The 22,427-nt window shown below is 49.2% G+C and overlaps 1 protein-coding gene across 8 annotated transcripts in view; it reads right to left on the bottom strand.

The window, feature by feature from the left end:
• EMSY (EMSY transcriptional repressor, BRCA2 interacting) overlaps window positions 1-22,427 on the bottom strand; it is a 73,646-nt gene that overhangs the window by 27,395 nt on the left and 23,824 nt on the right. For 6 of the 8 annotated variants that reach the window (XM_063127226.1, XM_063127225.1, XM_063127228.1 and 3 more), the window contains exons 9-16: window positions 20,776-21,045; window positions 17,520-17,669; window positions 16,396-16,569; window positions 14,253-14,288; window positions 12,716-12,852; window positions 9,917-10,114; window positions 7,885-8,077; window positions 3,945-4,109 (exon numbers count right to left, since the gene is read on the bottom strand). In XM_063127226.1, the coding sequence (XP_062983296.1) occupies window positions 3,945-4,109; window positions 7,885-8,077; window positions 9,917-10,114; window positions 12,716-12,852; window positions 14,253-14,288; window positions 16,396-16,569; window positions 17,520-17,669; window positions 20,776-21,045 (1,323 nt within the window). The remainder of the gene's footprint in view (window positions 1-3,944; window positions 4,110-7,884; window positions 8,078-9,916; window positions 10,115-12,715; window positions 12,853-14,252; window positions 14,289-16,395; window positions 16,570-17,519; window positions 17,670-20,775; window positions 21,046-22,427) is intronic. The other 2 variants (XM_063127227.1, XM_063127229.1) reach the window with 1 other exon arrangement.

Raw genomic sequence — 22,427 nt, 5'->3', positions numbered from 1 at the left:
AGCAGGACATGGTGCAACAGCACCCTCCCACCCATGTTCTCCAGCAACTGGTGCACACAGGCTTACTGCCTCTGACAGTGGAGGTAGCACATAGCCATCAGGTCTAGAATCATAGAATAGTAGAGTTGGAAGAGGCCTAAAAGGACATTGAGTCCAACCCCCTGCTCAATGCAGGGATCCACCCTACAGCATACTTGACAGATGGCTGTCCAGCTGCCTCTTGAAGGCCTCTAGTGTGGGAGAGCTCACAACCTCCCTAGGTAACTGATTCCATTGTCGTACTGCTCTAACAGTCAGGAAGTTTTTCCTGATGTCCAGCTGGAATCTGGCTTCCTTTAACTTGAGCCCGTTATTCCGTGTCCTGGACTCTGGGAGGATCGAGAAGAGATCCTGGCCCTCCTCTGGGTGACAACCTTTTAAGTATTTGAAGAGTGCTATCATGTCTCCCCCCAATCTTCTCTTCTCCAGGCTAAACATGCCCAGTTCTTTCAGTCTCTCTTCATAGGGCTTTGTTTCCAGACCCCTGATCATCCTGGTTGCCCTCCTCTGAACACGCTCCAGCTTGTCTGCATCCTTCTTGAAGTGTGGTGCCCAGAACTAGTAGCCCTGGATAGCCTTTGCCTCCAGGAATTTATCCAACCCTCTTTCAAAGCCATCCAAATTGGTGGCCATCAGTACATCTTGTGGAAGTGAGTTCCATAGTTTGACTCTGTGCTGTCCTGAATCTCCCACCATTCAGCTTCATTTCGCAAGAGGGCGAAAAATGTCTCCTATCCACACCATGCGTCGTTTTGCACCCCTCTATCACGCTTCCCCTGACTCTTCTTTTCTCCAAGCCAAACAATCCCAGCTGTCGGAACCTTCCCTCATAGGGGAGATGCTCCAGAACAGCCTTCCTCAACCTGGGGCGCTCCAGATGTGTTGGACTGCATCTCCCAGAATGCCCCAGCCAGCTGGGGCATTCTGGGAGTTGTAGTCCAACACATCTGGAGCGCCCCAGGTTGAGGAAGGCTGCTCCAGACCCAGCAGAGTCCATCGCCTTCTAAGGCAGACGAGTCTGTTCCACCTTTGAACAGCTCACACCCAGCGGCGTAGGGCTAAATTTGGAAACGCAGGCGCTCAACATTACAGTCCCCACAAACACGCCCCCGAGGAGAGTCCAAAATTGCAGGCAGTTGTGTCGATCCATACCAACATAGCTCCGGCTGTTGGGCGGTATAGAAACAGACTTTTATACTCCTTATTGTTTTATTATGATTTTATTAGAATGTAAGCCTATGCGGCAGGGTCTTGTTATTTATTGTTTTACTCTGTACAGCACCATGTACATTGATGGTGCTATATAAATAAATAAATAAATAAATAAATAAATAAATAAAAAATAAATAAACAAACAAACCAGTTCTAGCAGCTTTCATCTCCACCAGCAAAGCTAATGGGATTTAGCTGCCAATTCAAGATGAAGCCACACCAAAAATATTTTACATTTCAGAAAGGAACAATATATTGTTGCTAAGGAAATTCATCCCCCCCCACACAATAGAAGCCAGATTCCAGCTGGACATCAGGAAAAACTTCCTGACTGTTAGAGAAGTACGACAATGGAGCCAGTTACCTAGGGAGGTTGTGGCCTCTCCCACCCTAGAGGCCTTCAAGAGGCAGCTGGACAACCATCTGTCAGGGATGCTTTAGGGTGGATTCCTGCATTGAGCAGGGCGTTGGACTTGATGGCCTTGTAGGCCCCTTCCAACTCTGCTATTTTATGATTCTATGAAACACACACCCAGCTACTGGGCAGATAACAGCTAAGCTCAGAGGGAACAGAGAATTTCGAGAGGGCCGGAAGATGACGTCAGCGCCGGCACTACATCCTGGCTCCACAACACTCCTGCTCACACTGTCAGGAAGTTGTTCCAAATGTTAGGTGAAATCCCCTTCCTTGTAATTTCCACCCATCGTTTCGGGTCCTACCCTTTAGACAACGGGTTTCTCCCATCTACATCCCACAGCCCTTTCACATATTTAAAGATGGCTATCTTTCAGTATGTGAATATTTTGCAGTAATCCAAATGATAACCTCTCGTTTGGATTACTGCAATGCGTTATACGTGGGGCTGCCTTTGAAAACAGTCCGGAAACTTCAGCTGGTACAAAACAGGGCAGCCCGTTTACTAACAGGGACTGGCCGGCGAGACCACATCACGCCAGTCCTTTTCCAGCTTCATTGACTGCCAGTCCAGGTCCGGGCCCGATTCAAAGTGCTGGTATTAACATTTAGAGCCCTAAACGGTTTGGGGCCAGGCTATCTGAAGGAACGCCTCCTCCCGTATGCACCTGCCCAGACCCTAAGGTCATCCTCAGGGGTCCTTCTCCGTGAGCCCCTGCCAAAGGAAGTGAGGCAGGTGGCTACCAGGAGGAGGGCCTTCTCTGCTGTGCCCCCCCCCCCAGCTGTGGAATGAGCTCCTTAAGGAGGTTCGCTTGGCACCTACGTTATATGCTTTTAGACACCAGGTGAAGACCTTTTTATTCTCCCAGCATTTTAAAAGTCTATAAATAAATTTTAACTTGGTGTTTTAAAATTGTAATTTTGAATTGCCGCTGTTTTTATCTGGTTGAGCTTTTATATTGTATTTTATAGTATGGTTTTATACTGTTGTTTTATACTTTGAATGTTTTTAATTTTTGTGAACCGCCCAGAGAGCTCCGGCTATTGGGCGGCATAAAAATGTAATAAATAAATAAATAAATCATACCGACTCTTCATCATCTCTTCTCCAGGCTAAATGTACCCCAATTTGACACAGGATTCAAGTCAAGTGTACAGCACCTCAGCGCCGTGTGCAAGGAACGTAAGGGGGGGTGGGCGTTTGCAGCATACCTGGGCAGGACCTAAAGGCTGATGAGCCTAGCTATGACAACACCGTCACAAGCAAGGCTGGCACAAATTTAGGGCACAAGCATTCTGCTTGAATAAATAAATAAAGCATAACCCAGAGGACCTTCTCTTCTGCTGCTCCCAGACTGTGGAATGGCCTGCTGGGATAGATTCGCCAACTTAACAGTCTTCCCAAATTTAAGAAAGCCATAAAGACTGATCTCTTCCAGAAGGCCTACCCAGTCGAATTGTAGGAGGTCAGCAGTAAGCCTGTGTGCACCGGTTGCTGGGGAACATGGGCGAAAGGGTGCTGTTGCACCATGTCCTGCTGTGTTGGTCCCTGGCCGATGGCTGCTTGGCCACTGTGTGAACAGAGTGCTGGACTAGATGGACCCTTGGTCTGATCCAGCATCAGGGTGCTTCCTATGTCCTTATTTATTTATTTATTTATTACATTTCTATACCGCCCAATAGCCGGAGCTCTCTGGGCGGTTCACAAAAATTAAAAACATTCGAAGTATAAAACAACAGTATAAAACCATAATATAAAATACAATATCAAAGCTCAACCAGATAAAAACAGCAGCAATGCAAAATTACAAATTTAAAACACCACGTTAAAATTTATTTAAATAATGTCTGTTAAGATAAGGACATAAGGACATTTAAATAATGTCCTTATGTCTGTTATTTTAATAATGTATTGGCTTTATATGTTTTTAATCAGTTTTATGTATTTTATAGTATTTTTGTATTCAGCATTGTTCCCCGCCTCGATCCAGAGGGAGAGACGAGTAAGAAATAAATACATCATCATCATCATTATCTGTCCCCATCCATGCTTTTTCCTCCTCATAAAATAACTGACAAAGAGGATTCTCTTAGACAACTTTACAAAAAGCTCTGATTCGCTTGCCTCCAGTCCTAACGAGAACTTAATTTGGAGGTGCAATGCCCAATAACATTCAAAGCCCATCTGGATGATTTCTGCTACCGAACTATAAAGATAGGTTGACACGAGGCAGGTAAGAGGGGAATTCGTTGATGCTTGAGGTATAAAACGGCCCACCTGTCGTCTGCTGGAGCTCCAATAAGGCTTTGATGGTGGAAGTCGCTGACTGGGATTCACTGGAGACATCCTGGTAGATTATGGTTGGGCTGGAGTCCACGGCAATCTCGTGCTCAGACCAATCCTGGCTTCGGGATGCGATGACATGGACCACGGGCTGGGAATCTGAAGGGACAGGAGAGGATGGTATCACCAGTAGGGGTGTGCACGGACCCCCCACTCCGCTTCACTTTAAGATCCGCCATTTTCGGATCGGCCCGCTCCGCCCCGCCCCCACTCCGCCTGTGCCCACTCTGCTCCGCTCGGAGCTACGGATCCGGATCGGAGCTCCGGTCCCCCCCCATAGGGGGGGTTACCGGGCCCTGCCGCCATCGCCACCCATGCGGCGACGGCGGCAGAGCCCGGTAAGGAGGAGGGGGGCCTTACCTGCCTCCGTCCGCGGTCCGTCGCTGTCTTCAATTGAGCCCGTGGTTCCACCAGGAAGTCTGGGCCGCAAGTGCGGCCCAGACTTCCTGCTGGAACCACGGGCTCAATTGGAGACGCTGACGGACCGCGGACGGAGGCAGGTAAGGGAGAGGAGGGCGGGGGGCGTTACCGGGCCCTGCTGCTGTCGCCGCATGGGCGACAGCGACAGCGTCAGGGCCCGGTAAACCCCACTTACCTTTCCGGCGGAGCTCCGGATCGAGGCGAAGGATCCGCCTTCACCTCGATCCTCTTCGCCACGCTCCGCCGGCCCCCCAATCCTCTTCGCCTCCGCCTTAAGGGCAGGCGAAGCCCCCCGCTCCGCTACTGCTTCTCCGGTCCGATTAGAAGCAGTGCACATCCCTAATCGCCAGTCAATCTACCGTATCTCTTCCATTGTAAGACACCATCGATTGTAAGATGCACACTGATTTCAGTACCACCAACAGGGAAAAAACAACAACCCTAAGACACACCCGCGATTCTAAGACGCACCCCGTTTTTAGAGATGTTTATACGGAGGGAAAAGTGCGTCTTAGAATCGAATAAATAGGGTAAATGACTCTCTCTGCTAATCAACAAGGCCCACTACGCAACTAGGAAACTATTCATGTTCCATTCATTTGTGCTTCTGGACCGCCCGATAACAAAAGTTCTCTGGGCGTTTTAAAACGATTGAAGTACGTTAAAAATACAATATTGTAGCGTAATATTATTATTATTATTATTATTATTATTATTATTTATTTATTTATATAGCACCATCAATGTACATGGTGCTGTACAGAGTAAAACAGTAAATAGCAAGACCCTGCCGCATAGGCTTACAATCTAATAAAATCATAGTAAAACAATAAGGAGGGGAAGAGAATGCAAACAGGTACAGGGTAGGGTAAGCAGGCACAGGGTAGGGAAAAACTAACAGTAGAAAGTAACAGTAGAAGTCTGCACAACATCAAGTTTTAAAAGCTTTAGGAAAAAGAAAAGTTTTTAGTTGAGCTTTAAAAGCTGCGGTTGAACTTGTAGTTCTCAAATGTTCTGGAAGAGCGTTCCAGGCGTAAGGGGCAGCAGAAGGAAATGGACGGAGCCGAGCAAGGGAAGTAGAGGCCCTTGGGCAGGCGAGAAACATGGCATCAGAGGAGCGAAGAGCACGAGCGGGGCAATAGTGTGAGATGAGAGAGGAGAGATAGGAAGGAGCTAGACCGTGAAAAGCTTTGAAGGTTAACAGGAGAAGTTTATATTGGATTCTGAAGTGAATTGGAAGCCAATGAAGAGATTTCAGAAGCGGAGTAACATGGTCGGAGCGGCGAGCCAAAAAGATGATATAAAAAATCATTTACATACAACGCACGCATATTTATACACACACAAATTATATGTATGGCTTTAAAACGGGGTTGGATCAATTCCTGGAGGAGAAGGCTTTCCATGGCTACTAATCCCGATGGCTCTGGGCTACCTCCAGTATCAGAGGCAGTAAGCCTATATACGCCAGCTGCTGGGGAACATGGGTGGGAGGGTGCTGTTCAACTTATGTCCTGCTTGTGGGTTTCCCGTGGGCAGCTGGTTGGCCACTGTGTGAACGGAGTGCTGGACTACATAGAGCCTTGGTTTGATCCACCAGGGCTCTTCTGATGTTCTTAAGGAAGTCAGTGCCATCACGTAAACCAATGGTGAGGAACCATTTTTGGCCAAATTGGCCCTGGGCCAGGACTTTGGGGGTCAGTACTAGCATGCAACACGCCCCCACACACATTTTCACATAAACACCCCATCCTCACACATGCATAAACACATATAAGCAGTTCAGTTTGAAAAAGAATGTTTTTCCTTCCCAGCACTGAGATGGGCTCCCTTTCTCAGCGCTAGGGCAGGGGAAAGGTCTTCTCTCCAATCTGCAGCACATCAAAGATGAGCCTTTTCCCCTCTCACAGTGCTGGGGCAGGAAGAAAAGTCGGGGCCTGAGGAAGAAACTGGGCAGCCTGAAAGGAACCACCCCACCCCATCAAATGGCTGAAATGTGAAAAATCAAATGATGGGGTGGGTGGGTTTTGGATTCACACAAATCTGCATTTGAGCACTTGAGCATGTACAAAAGTTGGGGAAATTGTGAAAAAAAAATCCCCCAAAACTGTGTTCCTGCATGTGTTTGCATTTGCATGTTTTGTGAACAGAAATTCTCCAGTATCAGAGGCAGTAAGCCTATGTACACCAGTTGCTGGGGAACATGGGTAGGAGGGTGATGCTGGGCCCGTGTCCTGCTTCATGGGTCCCTGGTCGACAGCTTCTTGGCCATGGTGCGAACAGAGTCCTGGACTAGATGGACCCTTGGTTCGATTCAGCTTCAAGGCTCTTCTTAGGGTCTTATGTTTTCATACAGGCCGAGGCTGAGTCATTAGAGATGAACTGCGCATGGATTTATTTATTTATTTGTTACATTTCTATACCGCCCAATAGCCGGAGCTCTCTGGGCGGTTCACAAACTAGCCAGCCGTCTGCTGGTGCCATGGCCACACCTTAGAATCATAGAATAGCAGAGTTGGAAGGGGCCTACGAGGCCATCGGGTCCAACCCCCGGCTCAATGCAGGAATCTACCCTAAAGCATCCCTGACAGATGGTTGTCCAGCTGCCTCTTGAAGGCCTCTAGTGTGGGAGAGCCCACCACCTCCCTAGGTAACTGATTCCATTGTCGTACTGCTCTAACAGTCAGGAAGTTTTTCCTGATGTCAAGCTGGAATCTGGTTTCCTTTAACTTGAGCCCATTATCATAGAATCATAGAATCATAGAATAGCAGAGTTGGAAGGGGCCTACGAGGCCATCGAGTCCAACCCCCTGCTCAATGCAGGAATCCACCCTAAAGCATCCCTGACAGACATCCCTTATCTGTGTCGTCTCAGCGCTTAATTCCGTTCATCGGCCCCCAGCCAAGAGCTGCCTGACCGAGCCCGGCAGAACAGGCGGGCTGCGTGGCATTCATGCGGCAGCTCCTCCTCCTGGAGGGTGCCAGCAGCGAAGTACCAGCAGGGATGGGAAACCTCTGGCCCCTCCAGATGGTCCCGGACTACAGCTCCAATCTCTCCAACCCATTGGGCCTGCTGGATGAGACCCAAGAGAGTTGGAGTCCAACGTCTGGAGAACCAGAGGTTGTCTACCCTGTTTGAAAAGCAATCAGAGAAAAAGACACACCGCTCGCTATTTCTGTTTAAATGCAACGCCGGAAACAAACGGCAGCCACTTGGTGTGAATTTTTTCCTTTGCCTTGCCGGTAAACAGAGACGACGAGGCCACCGTTCTCCGGGCGACGGCGTCATGAAGCAGCCAAGATGAGGAGCCTTGAGCCGCACACGCGTAGCCCAGTTCAACCTACTCCCAGGAGCCAGAGCCCGCCTTCCTTTCAGCCCCCTCAAGTCCCACAATCCATCCCTGGAAAGAGCCAGCCCACCCCGTCTCTCCCAAGGGAAATCGAAGCGTTTCACCTTGGGATCCCTGGGAGGATTCCGTCGAGGAGGAGCTGCTGTCCGTGTAGGGCTCTTCTTTCACCTCCGGCAGCAACGCGTTCCCGGTCTCCACCACGCGGGAGGCCTGCTGCAACGTCTCCGTCACCAGCTGCCTCGTCTGCTCGCTCACAACGGTTGCCTGGAAGGTCACCGGCTTTGGCTTGATGAGGACCTATAAGAAAAAGCAAGCGAAGGAAGAGGAGTCTCGCTTCAGAGCAGTGTTTCCCAAAGGGGGCGGTACTGCCCCCTTGGGGGCAGTGGGATTGCATAGGGGGGGGGCGTTAAGAGGCAAGGGGGCAGCAGGGAGGCACTAAGAGGCAAAGGGGCAGCAGGGGGGCGCTTGAGGTGGTCTTTTCCGAGAAGCACCTCTCCAGAAGGTCTTAAAACCCAGGGACATTTTTATAGGAGAAGGTAGTTTGGTCCCAAGCCATATAGGGGAATATAGGGGAAGAATCCACACATGTATTAATACCGTTTAAGAAGAGTCCTTTTAACGGTGAATTGAAATGTTTCAAAAGCACCAAAACATTAATGAAGAGACATACCCTGCTTGGTGTGCCCCGCCACGCTGGCTGCAAAACAGAGGTGTTCGCTCTCTTTTCCCTCCCTCCCTCCCTCGGCAAGCCTGCGGTGAGTGCTTCAGATTTTGAATAAATATTCAATTCACTGTTACTGTTTTGAATTTTATTGTTATCTTCCTTAGTGGGTCATTGAAAACCGCTATTCTGAATAATGGTTTTTATAGTGTAGGGTAGGGGGCACTGGGCATGATTAGAGCTCGGCTTGATCAGACTTTCAAAGGGCCATCTGGTCCAGCATCCGCGCCCCACCCTCCGCCCCGGAGTGGCCAACTAGACGCTTCTTGGAAGCCCCAAACAGACCCCCCTTCGCTCTTGCCCTCCGACAGCTGGTAAACTGGGAGGCACATCGCCTCTGAACCTGACAGCCCATTCCAGGAATTTGTTTAGCCCCCTTTTAAAGATATCTAAGCTAGCGGCCATCGCAAGGTCCTCTGGCATGGAAGATTTGTGCGCCAGTAGCCAACTTCTCTTTGCCTGCCAAACGTCTTCCCCTTCTGAGCAAAAGAATAGGAAAGGGCAGGCCAACCTAGCTTCCCTCGGCAGGGAGTCCCACAGCACAGAATAATCGGGATTAAGACCATCTAGGAATTTCCCAAGCTGTGTTATACCTGGAAATGTTTGAAGGGGGCGAACGAACCCACCCACCCCACTCAAATTCTAGTTCAAGGAGATGTTACAAGGGGTAAAATTCAATTTTTCTCCCCACAAAACTGCGCTGCCTCCGTTTTGTTCATCAAGTAGCGGTGAGCGACCGATTCCAAAGCACTGCGTTTACAGGAATGCGTTGTATTTATACTGGCGATTTCATTGCAATTTTGGTATGGGTAACCCTTTAATAAAGCCTCGTGTGGCGCAGAGCGGTAAAGCAGCAGTTTCTGCAGCTGAAACTCTCCCAACGGCCTGAGTTCGATCCCAGCAGAAGCTGGTTCTCAGGCAGCCGGCTCAGGTCGACTCAGCCTTCCATCCTCCCGAGGTCGGTAAAATGAGTACCCAGCTAGCTGGGGGAAAGGCAATCACGGCCGGGGAAGGCAACGGCAAACCACCCCGCTACAAGGCCTGCCAAGAAAACGTCAGCGAAAGCTGGCATCCCTCCAAGAGTCAGTAATGACTCAGTGCTTGCACGAGAGGTTCCTTTCCTTTTCCAATCCTTTTAATAAATAAATAAATATGGTGCAATGCTGTTTTGTATATATTTTCTTCCTAAGGGATGTACCGATAAACCTGTTTAAGGAGAACAAATTTTGAAATTTAAGATTTGAAATTCCATCGCCATCTCGCACTGCCCTCGAGCAAAAGATATAAATACCAGAAAGAGTTTCCCAATTGAATCCTTGATCTTCCACAAAATATTCAAATTGGGGGTGGGTGGGTGTAACATTTCCCCTCTTCCCCTGCCCGAGGACGCCCCCGAAGAAAGTCCTTAAACACACCTGCGTTTTTCCTTGCTGCCCATACACAATTTTGGTGGGGATGATTTTGGTGGCTGGCTGGACGGCAGAACCGATTCCTTTTGGCTGCGTGACGATCATTTTGGTAATGGGCCTGGTGGCTGTGATAATGGCTGGTTTTGCTCCCGCTGGCACGGCTTGGATCGTTTTCTCCCCCTGAGGATAAGGTTTGTAGAGTACCTTTTAATGACAAGCCTCAGTCTCAAATCCAAGACCAGATAAAACACACACAAAATCTATGCATCATGTAGCATGGCTCGCTCGCTCGAGTTATCTGAAATCATCTACTTTTTTTTTTTTACGTGCATAAGTCTGGACTCCCTACCACAATGTGGTGAGGAGGACAATCGCTCAGGTTACTCCAAAAGAGAAGAGCCATACACTATTCGCCATTTTAAAAAGAGTTAATTATTAAAGAGCAATTGTCTCATGAGCCCCCAACAAGTAACAGGGAACAACTGGAAAAGTGGACTTTTAGAACGGCGGTTGGGCTACTGATTTGTGAGTTCATTTTCATGGTTGACCTGTATGGCCCTTCTGCTTTGGACTGGATCTTCCCCAATCCTGGGATAAAACACATACCACCCCCTCCCCAAACGGTCACCAGAAGGGTGTCCGAGGAAACATCTCGCCCCTAGGAAATGGCAGATTTAGCTTGACCTCAAAAGGAGATAAACCACAGGAGCGAAAAAGAGGAATAGTCTAGTAAAGAACCGGCCAACCCAGGAGCGCAAGAGAAACCGAGCAAATTTGGATTCAACAGGTTTCTAGGAAAATGTATCCATTCCCATCCATCTGGGCCCCTGAATCAAGCATCACCATCACGCTTTGCTCCTCCTCCCTCCCAAATCTCTTTCCTTGAGTCTCATGACTTTTTCAGATTCCAACCCTGAGGGCCTGGACCGCCTAACACTCAGGTCCTCTGGGAAGAATTTACTCCAGTCAGCCAAAACTAGGCTGCCTACCATCACCCAGAGGACCTTCTTAGAGGGCTTAAAACTCAGTCATGTGAGTCCCTGCTTTTCCTGGGCGATAGGGGGAGTTAACCCATTGTGGGATGCCTTCCTCACACCAACCTGGAGAACCGGCAGGCCTACCCAGTCGAATCTTAAGATGACTGGCTGTTATTTTAATAATGTATTAGTTTTATATGTTTTAACCTGTTTTATGTATTTTATAATATTTTGTATTCTATGTTGTTCCCTGCCTCGATCCAGAGGGAGAGGTGGGTAAGAAATAAATAGATAATTACTATTATTTAAGTGGAGATGGCCCAGATTGAGCCTAGGACTTTCTGCACGTGCAACAGGTACTCAGTCCTCACGCGGCGGCCATCATACCTTCCCTCCCTCCCCACGACCTGCCTGGGCTTCTGCTTCCATTTAAGAACCCAAGGCTGGCTCTAGATCAGGGATGCTAAACCGCTTTCATCAGCCCAAGGGCCCAAATCTGTTTCAGAGAAGCTTTTGGGGGGCCGCATCCCATTGGTGGGCTGGGCCGAAGGCAAAAACAGGCGGGGCCAAAATGCCGGTTTCTTTTAGCTTACAGCTCTTACTGCCAGGAACTAAGGGGCTGCCTAAATGTCGCCTTCGCCCCGCGGTGGCTGCGAATCGGTGCTGCGTCTGTTATATGACGCGGCCAAAGATTCGCATCCAGCGCGGGGCAAATAGACGAAGCCGCGAACTGGAGGAGACGGGGGCTTACCCCGACTTTTCCCGCCGGAGTGGCGTCAGCACGCCTCTTCCGCCCGTCTGTCCTCGCTCTAGCAACACGCTGGGGGCGTTCCCGGGCAGAAGGGGGCGTCGCCGGGGACCGAGCAAGGGGCGGGCCTGGCGAGCCAAACGGCCGCCAGAACAGGACAGCACTGCCTCCTGCATTTGGATTACCTGCTGCCACCACGCGGGAGTGCCGCCATCAAAGCAGCGCTGCGAAGTCAGGTTCTAAATCTCAGGAGGGGCATTTCCACCGTTTAGAAGAGGGAGGAAATACACAGAAGCTGGAAAACCACCAAACAACTGATTTTTTGGGGGTTGGGGGATAAGGGGTTGTTGCCAACTTTTACTAACAGGGACTGGCCAATGAAATCACACCACGCCAGTCCTTTTCCAGCTTCATTGGCTGCCAGTCCAGGTCCGGGCCCGATTCAAAGTGCTGGTATTAACATTTAAAGCCCTAAACGGCTTGGGGCCAGGCTATTTGAAGGAACGCCTCCTCCCATATGTACCTGCCCGGACCCTAAGGTCATCCTCAGGGGTCCTTCTCCGCAAGTCCCTGCCAAAGAAAGTGAGGCAGGTGGCTACCAGGAGCAGGGCCTTCTTTGCTGTGGCACCCTGGCTGTGAAAAGAGCTCCCTAAGGAGTTTCGCCTGGCACCTACACTATATTCTTTCAGACGCCTTTTTATTCTCTCCGCATTTTAACAGTATATTAACTTAATTTAAACTTTGCTGCTTTAAATGGGTATTTTAAATCTGTATTAAATTCTGCATCGCTGCCCAGTTTTATCCTGGTTGTGTTCTTATATTGTATTTCATATTACGCTTTTATACTGTTCATTTTATATTTTGAATGGTTTCCATGGTTTTATTTTTTGTAAACCGCCCAGACAGCTTTGATGATGGGGCGGTATAAAAACGCAATAAATAAATAAACAAACACCAGAAGGCTGGGTTGGGGCTGCCAGTGGATCTTGGCGCCCCGGCCTGAGGTTTTACACCTCTGCTCTAGAAGTACCACTCTCCCTTTCAGGTGCACAAAAGTACCAAACGCGCACACTCACTTACCCCCGCGTTCAGCAACGTCGTGACCACGTTTTTGCCTGGAAGACCTTGAATGGTGGTGCCTTTCCCCGTCGTCTTTTGCACGACTATCACGTTGGGCTTGGACGTCACGGGGATCGTCGTGATTTTGGTTGTCGTTCCTGGGGGGGGGAGAGCGGGGGGGATTGGAAAGGAACCTTCATTAGAAGGAGCCACAAGGCGCCGCTTCAGCTAAATTTCCCCCCGTGGGGTTTGCATTTTACAATGGTGCCGTCCTGGCACAATGTAAGGGGCACCATGTCTAAGAGAATCATAGAATAGCAGAGTCGGAAGGGGCCTACAAGGCCATCGAGTCCAACCCCCTGCTCAATGCAGGAATCCACCCTAAAGCATCCCTGGCAGAGGGTTGTCCAGCTGCCTCTTGAAGGCCTGTAGTGTGGGAGAGCCCACCACCTCCCTAGGGAACTGATTCCATTGTCGCACTGCTCTAACAGTCAGGAAGTTTTTCCTGATATCCAGCTGGAATCTGGCTTCCTTTAACTTGAGCCCGTTCTTCCGTGTCCTGCACTCTGGGAGGATCGAGAAGAGATCCTGGCCCTCCTCTGTGTGTCAACCTTTTAAGTCTTTGAAGAGTGCTCTCATGCCTCCCCTCAATCTTCTCTTCTCCAGGCTAAACCTGCCCAGTTCTTTCAGTCTCTCCTCACAGGGCTTTGTTTCCAGACCTCTGATCATCCTGGTTGCCCTCCTCTGAACACGCTCCAGCTTGTCTGCGTCCTTCTTGAATTGTGGAGCCCAGAACTGGACGCAATACTCTAGATGAGGCCTAACCAGGGCCGAATAGAGAGGAACCAGTACCTCACGTGATTTGGAAGCTATACTTCTATTAATGCAGCCCAAAATAGCATTGGCCTTTCTTGCAGCCATATCGCACTGTTGGCTCATATTCAGCTTGCGATCTACAACAATTCCAAGATCCTTCTCGTTTGTAGTATTGCTGAGCCAAGTATCCCCCATCTTGTAACTGTGCCTTTGGTTTCTATTTCCTTAATGAAGAACTTGGCATTTATCCCTATTAAAGTTCAGAACACTGACCGCCCCCTGCCCCCCCTCTCTACAGCTCTCTTTTCCTGGTGTGGGTAGCAACACACAACTGGCAGCTCAGAGACACATCCCCATCCTTTGCAATGGAGGGAGCCAAGTTGCATGAGAACGCCTCTGGCGCAAGGAGGTCACGGTGCGCACATCAAAGCGCATCAAGACTCAGGCTGGGGGGGGGGGGATTCTGCTAGATTTTGGGCGCAGCCTCAAATCACAGCAGGCTTAACTGTAACCAGGAAAAATAAGTGACTAAATGAATCAACGTTCAGCCTAAAGTGGTTCCATTTCTCTCCTGTCGGGCGAGATCCAAGTTAAAAACGGAAACCCCAGGTGGCTTGAGACGAGGCACTGGAGAAACACTGGAAAAATAGCAGGCTAGGGGAGGGAGAGAGGGGGGTTGTTTCTGCGACACCCATGGGAGAATTCATACGCAAGTTCCAAGAGCAGTGCAAGTTTTGGATACCTTTTTGTTGGAAGTAGGTCTTCATCAAGGAGTTACCTTTAAAAAAAAGAAGAAGTGAAAATAAAATAGCTTAGTCTACAAACAGTGGTTCAGAAAATTGCCAGCTGGCGGGGTGAGGGGGGGCGGTGTCTTTACAAAGCAATAAGACATGGCACGTCACAGATCCCCTGTTCATTTCCATTTTTAACCGTAAAAAAAATGGCTTTAACGCCCGTTCAGTGCGTGTGTTAATATGGCATCATAGCAAAGACTTTTTCGCACAATGCTTCTGTAGGGAGACCCTATGGAAAGGAGGATAGGGCTCCTGTATCTTTAATGGTTGCCTAGAAAAGGGGATTTCAGCAGGTGTCCTTTGTATGCATGCAGCACCTGGTGACATTCCCTCTTCATCACAACAGTTAAAGCCGCAGGAGCCCTGCCATAGAGTGACCAGATACAAAAGAGGTGGCTCTCGTAGAGCGGCACTCGCTCCTTTCGCCGCTCTTGCCAGGGAACTCTGTGGCCAGTCGGAAAAGTCCACTCGGCGCAACGGGGAAAACTCCACGGAGCCTGCCACACGACGGTTGCGCAGGAACTCTCCTCTCCGCAGTGTGGAGTGTTCTCCAAAAAACCTCCACCGCTGCATGGAGTTTTCCCGCCAGACAACACATTTCTCAACAGTGGTGTATAAAAACTCCACCGTGGAGTTCTAAAATCACTGTTGAGAAACGTTTTGTCCGAACTGAGCCTTGGTGTGCAATCCTATGCATGTTTGGACAGAAAAAGCATCTTAGAACTCCCAGCACAGCCAACACGTTTTCTGACTTCAACATGGACTGGAACGCACCCTTAGCCACTGGAATACAGCATAATCATCTCCCCAACCGCTTTCTGAGCTCCTGTTGTACTCCTGCCCCACCAATCCTGGATATACACGTACTCCTTTTTCAAACGATTGCTGGTGCCAAGAGCAGACGCCACCCCTACAATGCAGGCATGGGACCAGCGGCTCATGCGGAGGCCCCAGTAACTCCATCCTCCCTCTTAGCAACCGCGTCCTTTGAAAGGTGAGGAGTCGTGCCTACCTTTACTTTAAAATCACTACACTGGCTGCCAATAAGTTCCCAGGCAAAGTATAAAGTGTTTGTTATCACCTTTAAAGCCCTACATGGTTTGGGTCCAGGTTAATTGTGGGATTGCCTTCCCCCCGTTCAATCCACCTCGCACACTCAGGTCCTCTGGGAAGAATTTAGTTCAGCCAGCAAAAACTAGATTCATAGAATCATAGAATAGTAGAGTCGGAAGGGGCCTACAAGGCCATCGAGTCCAACCCCTGCTCAATGCAGGAATCTACCCTAAAGCATCCCTGACAGATGGTGGTCCAGCTGCCTCTTGAAGGCCTCTAGTGTGGGAGAGCCCACAACCTCCCTAGGGAACTGGTTCCATTGTCGTACTGCTCTAACAGTCAGGAAGTTTTTCCTGATGTCCAGCCGGAATCTGGCTTCCGGTAACTGGAGCCCGTTAACAACCGTTACCCAGAGGACCTTCTCTTCTGCTGCTCCCAGACTGTGGAATGGCCTGCCGGAAGAGATCCGCCAACTCAATAGTCTTTCTGAATATAAATTTATTTATTTATTTATTTATTTTATTGCACTTATATACCGCTCCCATAGCCAGGGCTCTCTGGGCGGTTTACAGAAATTCTAAAATTAAGATAAAAACGAGTATACAAAAGTTAAAATTCTAAAACACAGAACATACACCCATGAAGCATTAAAAACCGTTAAAAAACTAAACATGTGGGTGATTAAGACGTGCCGCCATATGCCCTGGGCAAAGAGGAAAGTCTTAACCTGGCGCCGGAAAGATAGCAGTGTTGGCGCCAGGCGAGCCTCGTCAGGGAGATCGTTCCATAGTCTGGGGGCCACCACCGAAAAGGCCTTGTCCCTTGTTGCCACACTCCGAGCAGTAATGACTTATCCCTTCCAGCAGGTCTACCCAGTCGAATTCTAAGATGACTGGTTGTTATTTTAATGTATTAGTTTTATATGTTTTAATCAGTTTTATGTATTTTATAATACTTTTGTATTCTATGTTGTTCCCTGCCTCGATCTGGAGGGAGAGGCGGGTAAGAAATAAATGTATTATTATTATTATTACCTACCGGACACAATGTTGCTGCTGATGATCTTGCCCCCAAGGGTGGCAAGCGATTTGGGGACGACTGTGATGATGCTGCCGCTGGTGGTTTTCACGTAGGTGGCGGCGCCTGGAGTGCCGGTCATGCGCGTCCCTATGGACGGGCTTACCGTTGGACGAGTGTACGTCGCTTGAGTCCCTGATGCGGGGGAGAGGGCGAAAGGAAGAGAGAGGTCAGACATTGGCGGAGCTAAGCACTGACCACCAATGGGAGATGCACATCAACGTGCACGTTCTCAAGCTAGTAACTGTGAATGCCGAGAGCGGGTAAGCCTAGCGCCTGGGCTGGGCCGCAGCAGGACTGCCGGCAAGATATCACACGACTGAACGCTGCTGCGTGCGCACACGAAGTCCCTGCCCGTAGAAAATCAGCACGTCGAGGAGAAGATATCGGGGTACTGAATAATTTTCTAGAGTGTGTGCTGACTGCAAATAGCTGGAAGCACACTGGTTACTAGCTCTTAGAGTCTTACTTGAGGAATAAATCGAATACTCACTTCACTTTGTCAGTAAGAAACTTTACTGACAAAATTTTTCCTTTACATATGGTCATAGAGATTTACAGCATACTTCACCAACAAAGATGACGACAATAACTTGACAACCTGATAACTTGACAATAACCTGACAACCTGACAACAAGATGCCTTTAAACATGGACATCTTAAATACATTTTCCTCTTGGCTCAATTAATCAATTGTCTCTATTCCAGGTCTTGCACGTAGACCAAACTGCCAGGCTCCGGTCTGGACACCTGCTGGCATTCCAGAGACAATTCTGCCAAGCACATTTAACTCCATAATGTCCTTTCTTTCTTCTGTGGATAAAAAATATCCCAACAGAAGATTGAAGTGTGAACCGTTCTCTCTGACAGGCTCGTTTTGCATGGTGCCAATCAAATCCACCCTTTCTCACATACTTTCATATTTCAAATCCGTTAGAGAATGCCGCAAGAGGGTCGGAAGAGAACTACCCCCGCGTTCCGTAACCTTCGCTACGCAGCGTGCGTGTCCCCAGGCTTGTTTCCTGGGCAAATAACACCCCCCACCCTACCTCCCAAGCGTCGAGGGAGGGGGGAACCTACTTACCAGCAGGGGCCGTGACCAGCTTGGTGGTCATGATGGTCCCATTACTGCTCACCACCATGATGGGGGAATTGCTACTGCTGGGCAAGGTGGCCGTGACCGGCTTGGGCAGGATCTTGCTGGGCTGAACTTGCTGAGTGATGATTTTGACACCTAGGAAAGAGGGGGGGGGGACACACCATGGTTGGGAGATGGACACGAAAAGCAAGGATTGAAAGGAAAGGGCGGCAAGAAGACAGAGATACACACACACACACACTGACATCTTAACACACAGGTAGCTGGACAGGCTTTGCTCTCGGGGAGGGCCACGGTGGAGCTCAGCGGGACAATAAAATTAAAGTTGCACTGCAGAAGAACTAACTAACTAGGAGCAGGGCCTTCTCTGCTGTGGCACCCCGGCTGTGGAACGAGCTCCCCAGAGAGGCCCGCCTGGCGCCTACACTGTACTTCTTCTGTCGCCAGCTGAAGACCTTTTTATTCTCTCAGTATCTTAACGCCTAATTTAACTTACATTTAAATTTTGCTACTTTAATTCTGTATTTTAACCTACCGTATTTCTTCGATTCTAAGATGCACTTTTTTCCCCATATAAACATCTCTAAAAACGGGGTGCGTCTTAGACTTGTGGGTGCGACTATTATTCTTAGAATCACCATTGGCCATGGAAGTCCAAGAATTATGGCAACAGGAAAAGGTCACAAACATCAGTCACTGGCGTCACATTAAAAAACTATACAGAAAACCTTCAGAAACTGGGCCTGCCAAAATACAGCCACACCAACATCCAGAAAGCAGTCAAAGGAGGTGCCCCTGCCAAAGGAAGTGAGGCAGGCGGCTACCAGGAGGAGGGCCTTCTCTGCTGTGGCACCCCGGCTGTGGAATGAGCCCCACAGAGAGGTTCGCTTGGCGCTTACAGTGTATTACTTCTGTCGCCAGCTGAAGACCTTTTTATTTTCTCAGTATTTTAACACTTAATTTAACTTAAATTTAAACTTTGCTGTTTTAATTCCATATTATAACCTACCGTATTTCTTTGACTGTAAGACGCCATCGATTGTAAGGCGCACACTAATTTCAGTAACACCAACAGGGGAAAAAACACACACCCTAAGACACACCCACGATTCTAAGACACACCCCATTTTTAGAGATTTTATATGGGGGGAAAAGTGCGTCTTAGAATCGAAGAAATAGGGTATATCAATTTTTGCTGTGTGGTTTTAATCCTAGTTGTGCTTTTTATATTGTCTTTTGTATTCGTGTTTTTACATTGCTGGTTGTTTTTATGCTCTTCATGGTTTTAATTTTTGCGAACTGCCCAGAGAGCTTCGGCTATTGGGCGGTATAAAAATGTAATAAATAAATAAATACTTAAAACATGCTCAGTTCCTGAATCTGCAAAAGACAGCAAGACTTGGCAAAGCCCGTCATGTCCATCTAGAAAAACCGCCATGAACAAGAAAGAGATGATTGATGATGATATTTTCATTTCTATGTTGCCCAATAGCTACGGCTCCCTAGATGGTGCACAACAATTCACAAAAAAAATAGAAACTACAACATTATAACATTACATAGAATCATAGAATAGCAGAGTTGGAAGGGGCCTACAAGGCCATCCAGTCCAACCCCCTGCTCAATGCAGGAATCCACCCTAAAGCATCCCTGACAGATGGTTGTCCAGCTGCCTCTTGAAGGCCTCTAGTGTGGAAGAGAGCCCACAACCTCCCTAGATAACTGATTCCATTGTCATACTGCTCTAACAGTCAGGAAGTTTTTTCCTGATGTCCAGCTGGAACCTGGCTTCCTTTAACTTGAGCCCGTTCTTCCGTGTCCTGCACTCTGGGAGGATCGAGAAGAGATCCTGGCCCTCCTCTGTGTGACAACCTTTTAAGTATTTGAGGAGTGCTCTCATGTCTCCCCTCAATCTCCTCTTCTCCAGGCTAAACATGCCCAGTTCTTTCAGTCTCTCTTCATAGGGCTTTGTTTCCAGACCCCTGATCACCCTCGTTGCCCTCCTCTGAACACGCTCCAGCTTGTCTGCGTCCTTCTTGAATTGTGGAGCCCAGAACTGGACGCAATACTCTAGAGGAGGCCTAACCAGGGCCGAATAGAGAGAAACCATGACAGCTTCCATTCCTAAACAGAGCCCCGCAAACCTCCACCCATGAACCAAATGCCCTGCAAGAGGAGCCCCCCCCCCCCCCCCCAGCCGCCATCGGGAAGGATGCGCACATATGGACATCTCAAAATAAGACACCTGTGGGCACATATGGTTCTAAAAAACGGGGAGGGGGCATCTTTGAAATCTTAAACTCAGACTTGCTGGGAACGAAGAAAAACCGGCATTCCTCTGCGTCTTTCTACTAGTATTCAGCAGAACACTGCCTTAGAACGTGGAGGTTCCTTTTTGCTGTGGTGGTTAATAGACATGAAGGAAGGAGGGGGAGGGGGGGCAAAGCCCCCTTTTAAAGCCATCAAAGCTGGTGGCTAGCACAACGGCCCATGGCAGCTAACTGGGTATGTTGCACATCAGATGGGGAAGGACCTTTGTCTTCATAACAACGTAAGAAGAGCCCTGCTGGATCAGACCGAGGGTCCATCTGGTCAAGCGCTCTGTTCACACAGTGGCCGACCAGCTGTCAACCAGGGACCAACAAAGCAGGGCATGAATGCAACAGCACCCTCCCACCCATGTTCCCCAGCAACTGGTGCACCCAGGCTTAGTGCCTGGGATACTGGAGGTAGCACACAACCATCAGGGCTGGTAGCCATGGATAGCCTTCTCCTCCAGGAATTGATCCAACCCCTCTTTTAAAGCCATCCAAATGGGTGGCCATCACTGCATCTTGTGGTAGAGAGTTCCATAGTTTAACTATGTCCTGTGTGAAGAAGGACTTCCTTTTATTTGTCCTCAATCTCCCACCAATCAGTTTCATGGGATGAATGACCCCATTGGGTTCTAGTATTTTGAGAGAGGGAGAAAAATGTCTCCCTGTCCACATTCTCCACACCATGCATAATTTCGTCCACCTCTATCACGTCTCCTCTTAGCCTCCTTTTTTTCCAAGCTAAACCACCTCAGCTGTTGTAACCTTCCCTCCTAGGGGAGATGCTCCAGCCTCTTGATCATCTTGGCTGCCCTATTCCCAGCTCAGCCTTCCCTAAATCTGACCTCCGTACCCCACCTTCACCCCCATTGCCACTCCCGAGTTCAGCATTTAGGGAGCAGCCAGCACCACCCGTTCAGCTGTACCCGATTCCTGTTTGATCTGGATGGTGGGCTTGATGCCGGGCGGCAGGGGAGATGGCTGCGAGGGTGCCGCCGGCGGCTGGGAGACGGGCAAAGCCTGGGCGAGTTGCTGTTGCGTCTGCTGCTGGGCTTGCTGCAGCTGCGGTTTGGGGGACGGCTGCTGCGGCTGCTGCTGCTTGGGGAACTGGGCCAGGATCTGGGCCGGCGTCCCCACCAGGCTCTTGGGCGAAGGCAGCCTGGCCGACGCGACTTTAATGGCTGATGTGCAGACACCTGAAAGAGAGACGGCAGGCAGAGGTGAGCGCTGGTCCCAATCCAGACCCCTTCCGTCGGCAACCCCACCCCTTACTTCACACGATCCAGGGTCACGTCCTCTCCATCGGGGGAAGGACGGTCCCTGTTAACCGGTGGGCCACCAGTACCGTATTTCTTCAATTCTAAGACGCACTTTTCCCCCTAAATAAATAGCTCCAAAAATGGAGTGCGTCTTAGACTCAATGGCGTCTTAGAATCGAAGCAATACGGTAAGAGGAAAAGAGGAAGCTCCTGCAGCAGCCTCGAGCCATGCGAGCGAGGGGGACCTGGTTGGGTAAGCGCCTGGTTTTTTGTTAGGCAAATTTATTCGTAAGTCCCATCGATTTCCATGGGACTTACTCGCGTGTCGTCGTCCCCTGGTGCACAGACAAGTAAAGAGCGGGACTGGAGAGTTAAGTTTACTCTTTGTTTCAACGCCCCCCCTTCTTCCCGTGCAAACGGCAGTTTCTTCTCTCACAGAGGGAAAAAAGAAAAGGACACAACCATTAGAAGAAAGCCCGGAGGGGGAGGGAGGAGGTTGGCTGGGCGGTGAGGGAAGTATTTCTTTGATTCTAAGATGCCCCTTTTTTCCCAAATAAACATCTCTGAAAATGGGGTGCGTCTTAGAATCGATGGCGTCTTACAATCGAAGAAATACGGTAAGTATCCAGTATGATACTTCTCCTGTTGACCTTCAAAGCTTTTCACGGTCTAGCTCCTGCCTATCTCTCCTCTCTCATCTCACACTATTGCCCCGCTCGTGCTCTTCGCTCCTCTGATGCCATGCTTCTCGCCTGCCCAAGGGTCTCTACTTCCCTTGCTCGGCTTCGCCCATTTTCCTCTGCTGCCCCTCATGCCTGGAATGCTCTTCCAGAACACCTGAGAACTACCAACTCAATCACAGCTTTTAAAACACAGCTAAAAACTTTTCTTTTCCCTATAGCTTTTAAACTTTGAGTTTGTTCTGACAAGGGTTAGCTTCACCCTTCCCGGTGCCTGTTTACACTTCCCTGTCCCTGTTTGCATTCTCTTTCCCTCCTTATTGTTTACTACAACTTTATTAGATTGTAAGCCTATGCGGCAGGGTCTTGCTATTTACTGTGTTATCTGTACAGCACCATGTACATCGATGGTGCTATATAAATAAATAATAATAATAATAATAATGACAGCCAAGACTGGTTGCTGCGGAGTCTTGCAAAGAACTCTGGGCAGCCGGGAAGCCCTTTCAGCCCATGGGAAGGATTCAGTTTGGGAGAAGCTCCTGGTGGAGGGGGGGGGGAGATGCACATTCCAGTGGTGGGTGAAGCCAAAGGCAAACGGGAGTAGAGAGAAGCCGAAAGGGGCGAGGTCACGATACC

Source organism: Elgaria multicarinata, chromosome 5 (genome assembly GCF_023053635.1).
Source record: "Elgaria multicarinata webbii isolate HBS135686 ecotype San Diego chromosome 5, rElgMul1.1.pri, whole genome shotgun sequence".
NCBI lineage: Eukaryota > Metazoa > Chordata > Lepidosauria > Squamata > Anguidae > Elgaria > Elgaria multicarinata.
This window is presented reverse-complemented; position numbering and strand designations above follow the sequence as displayed.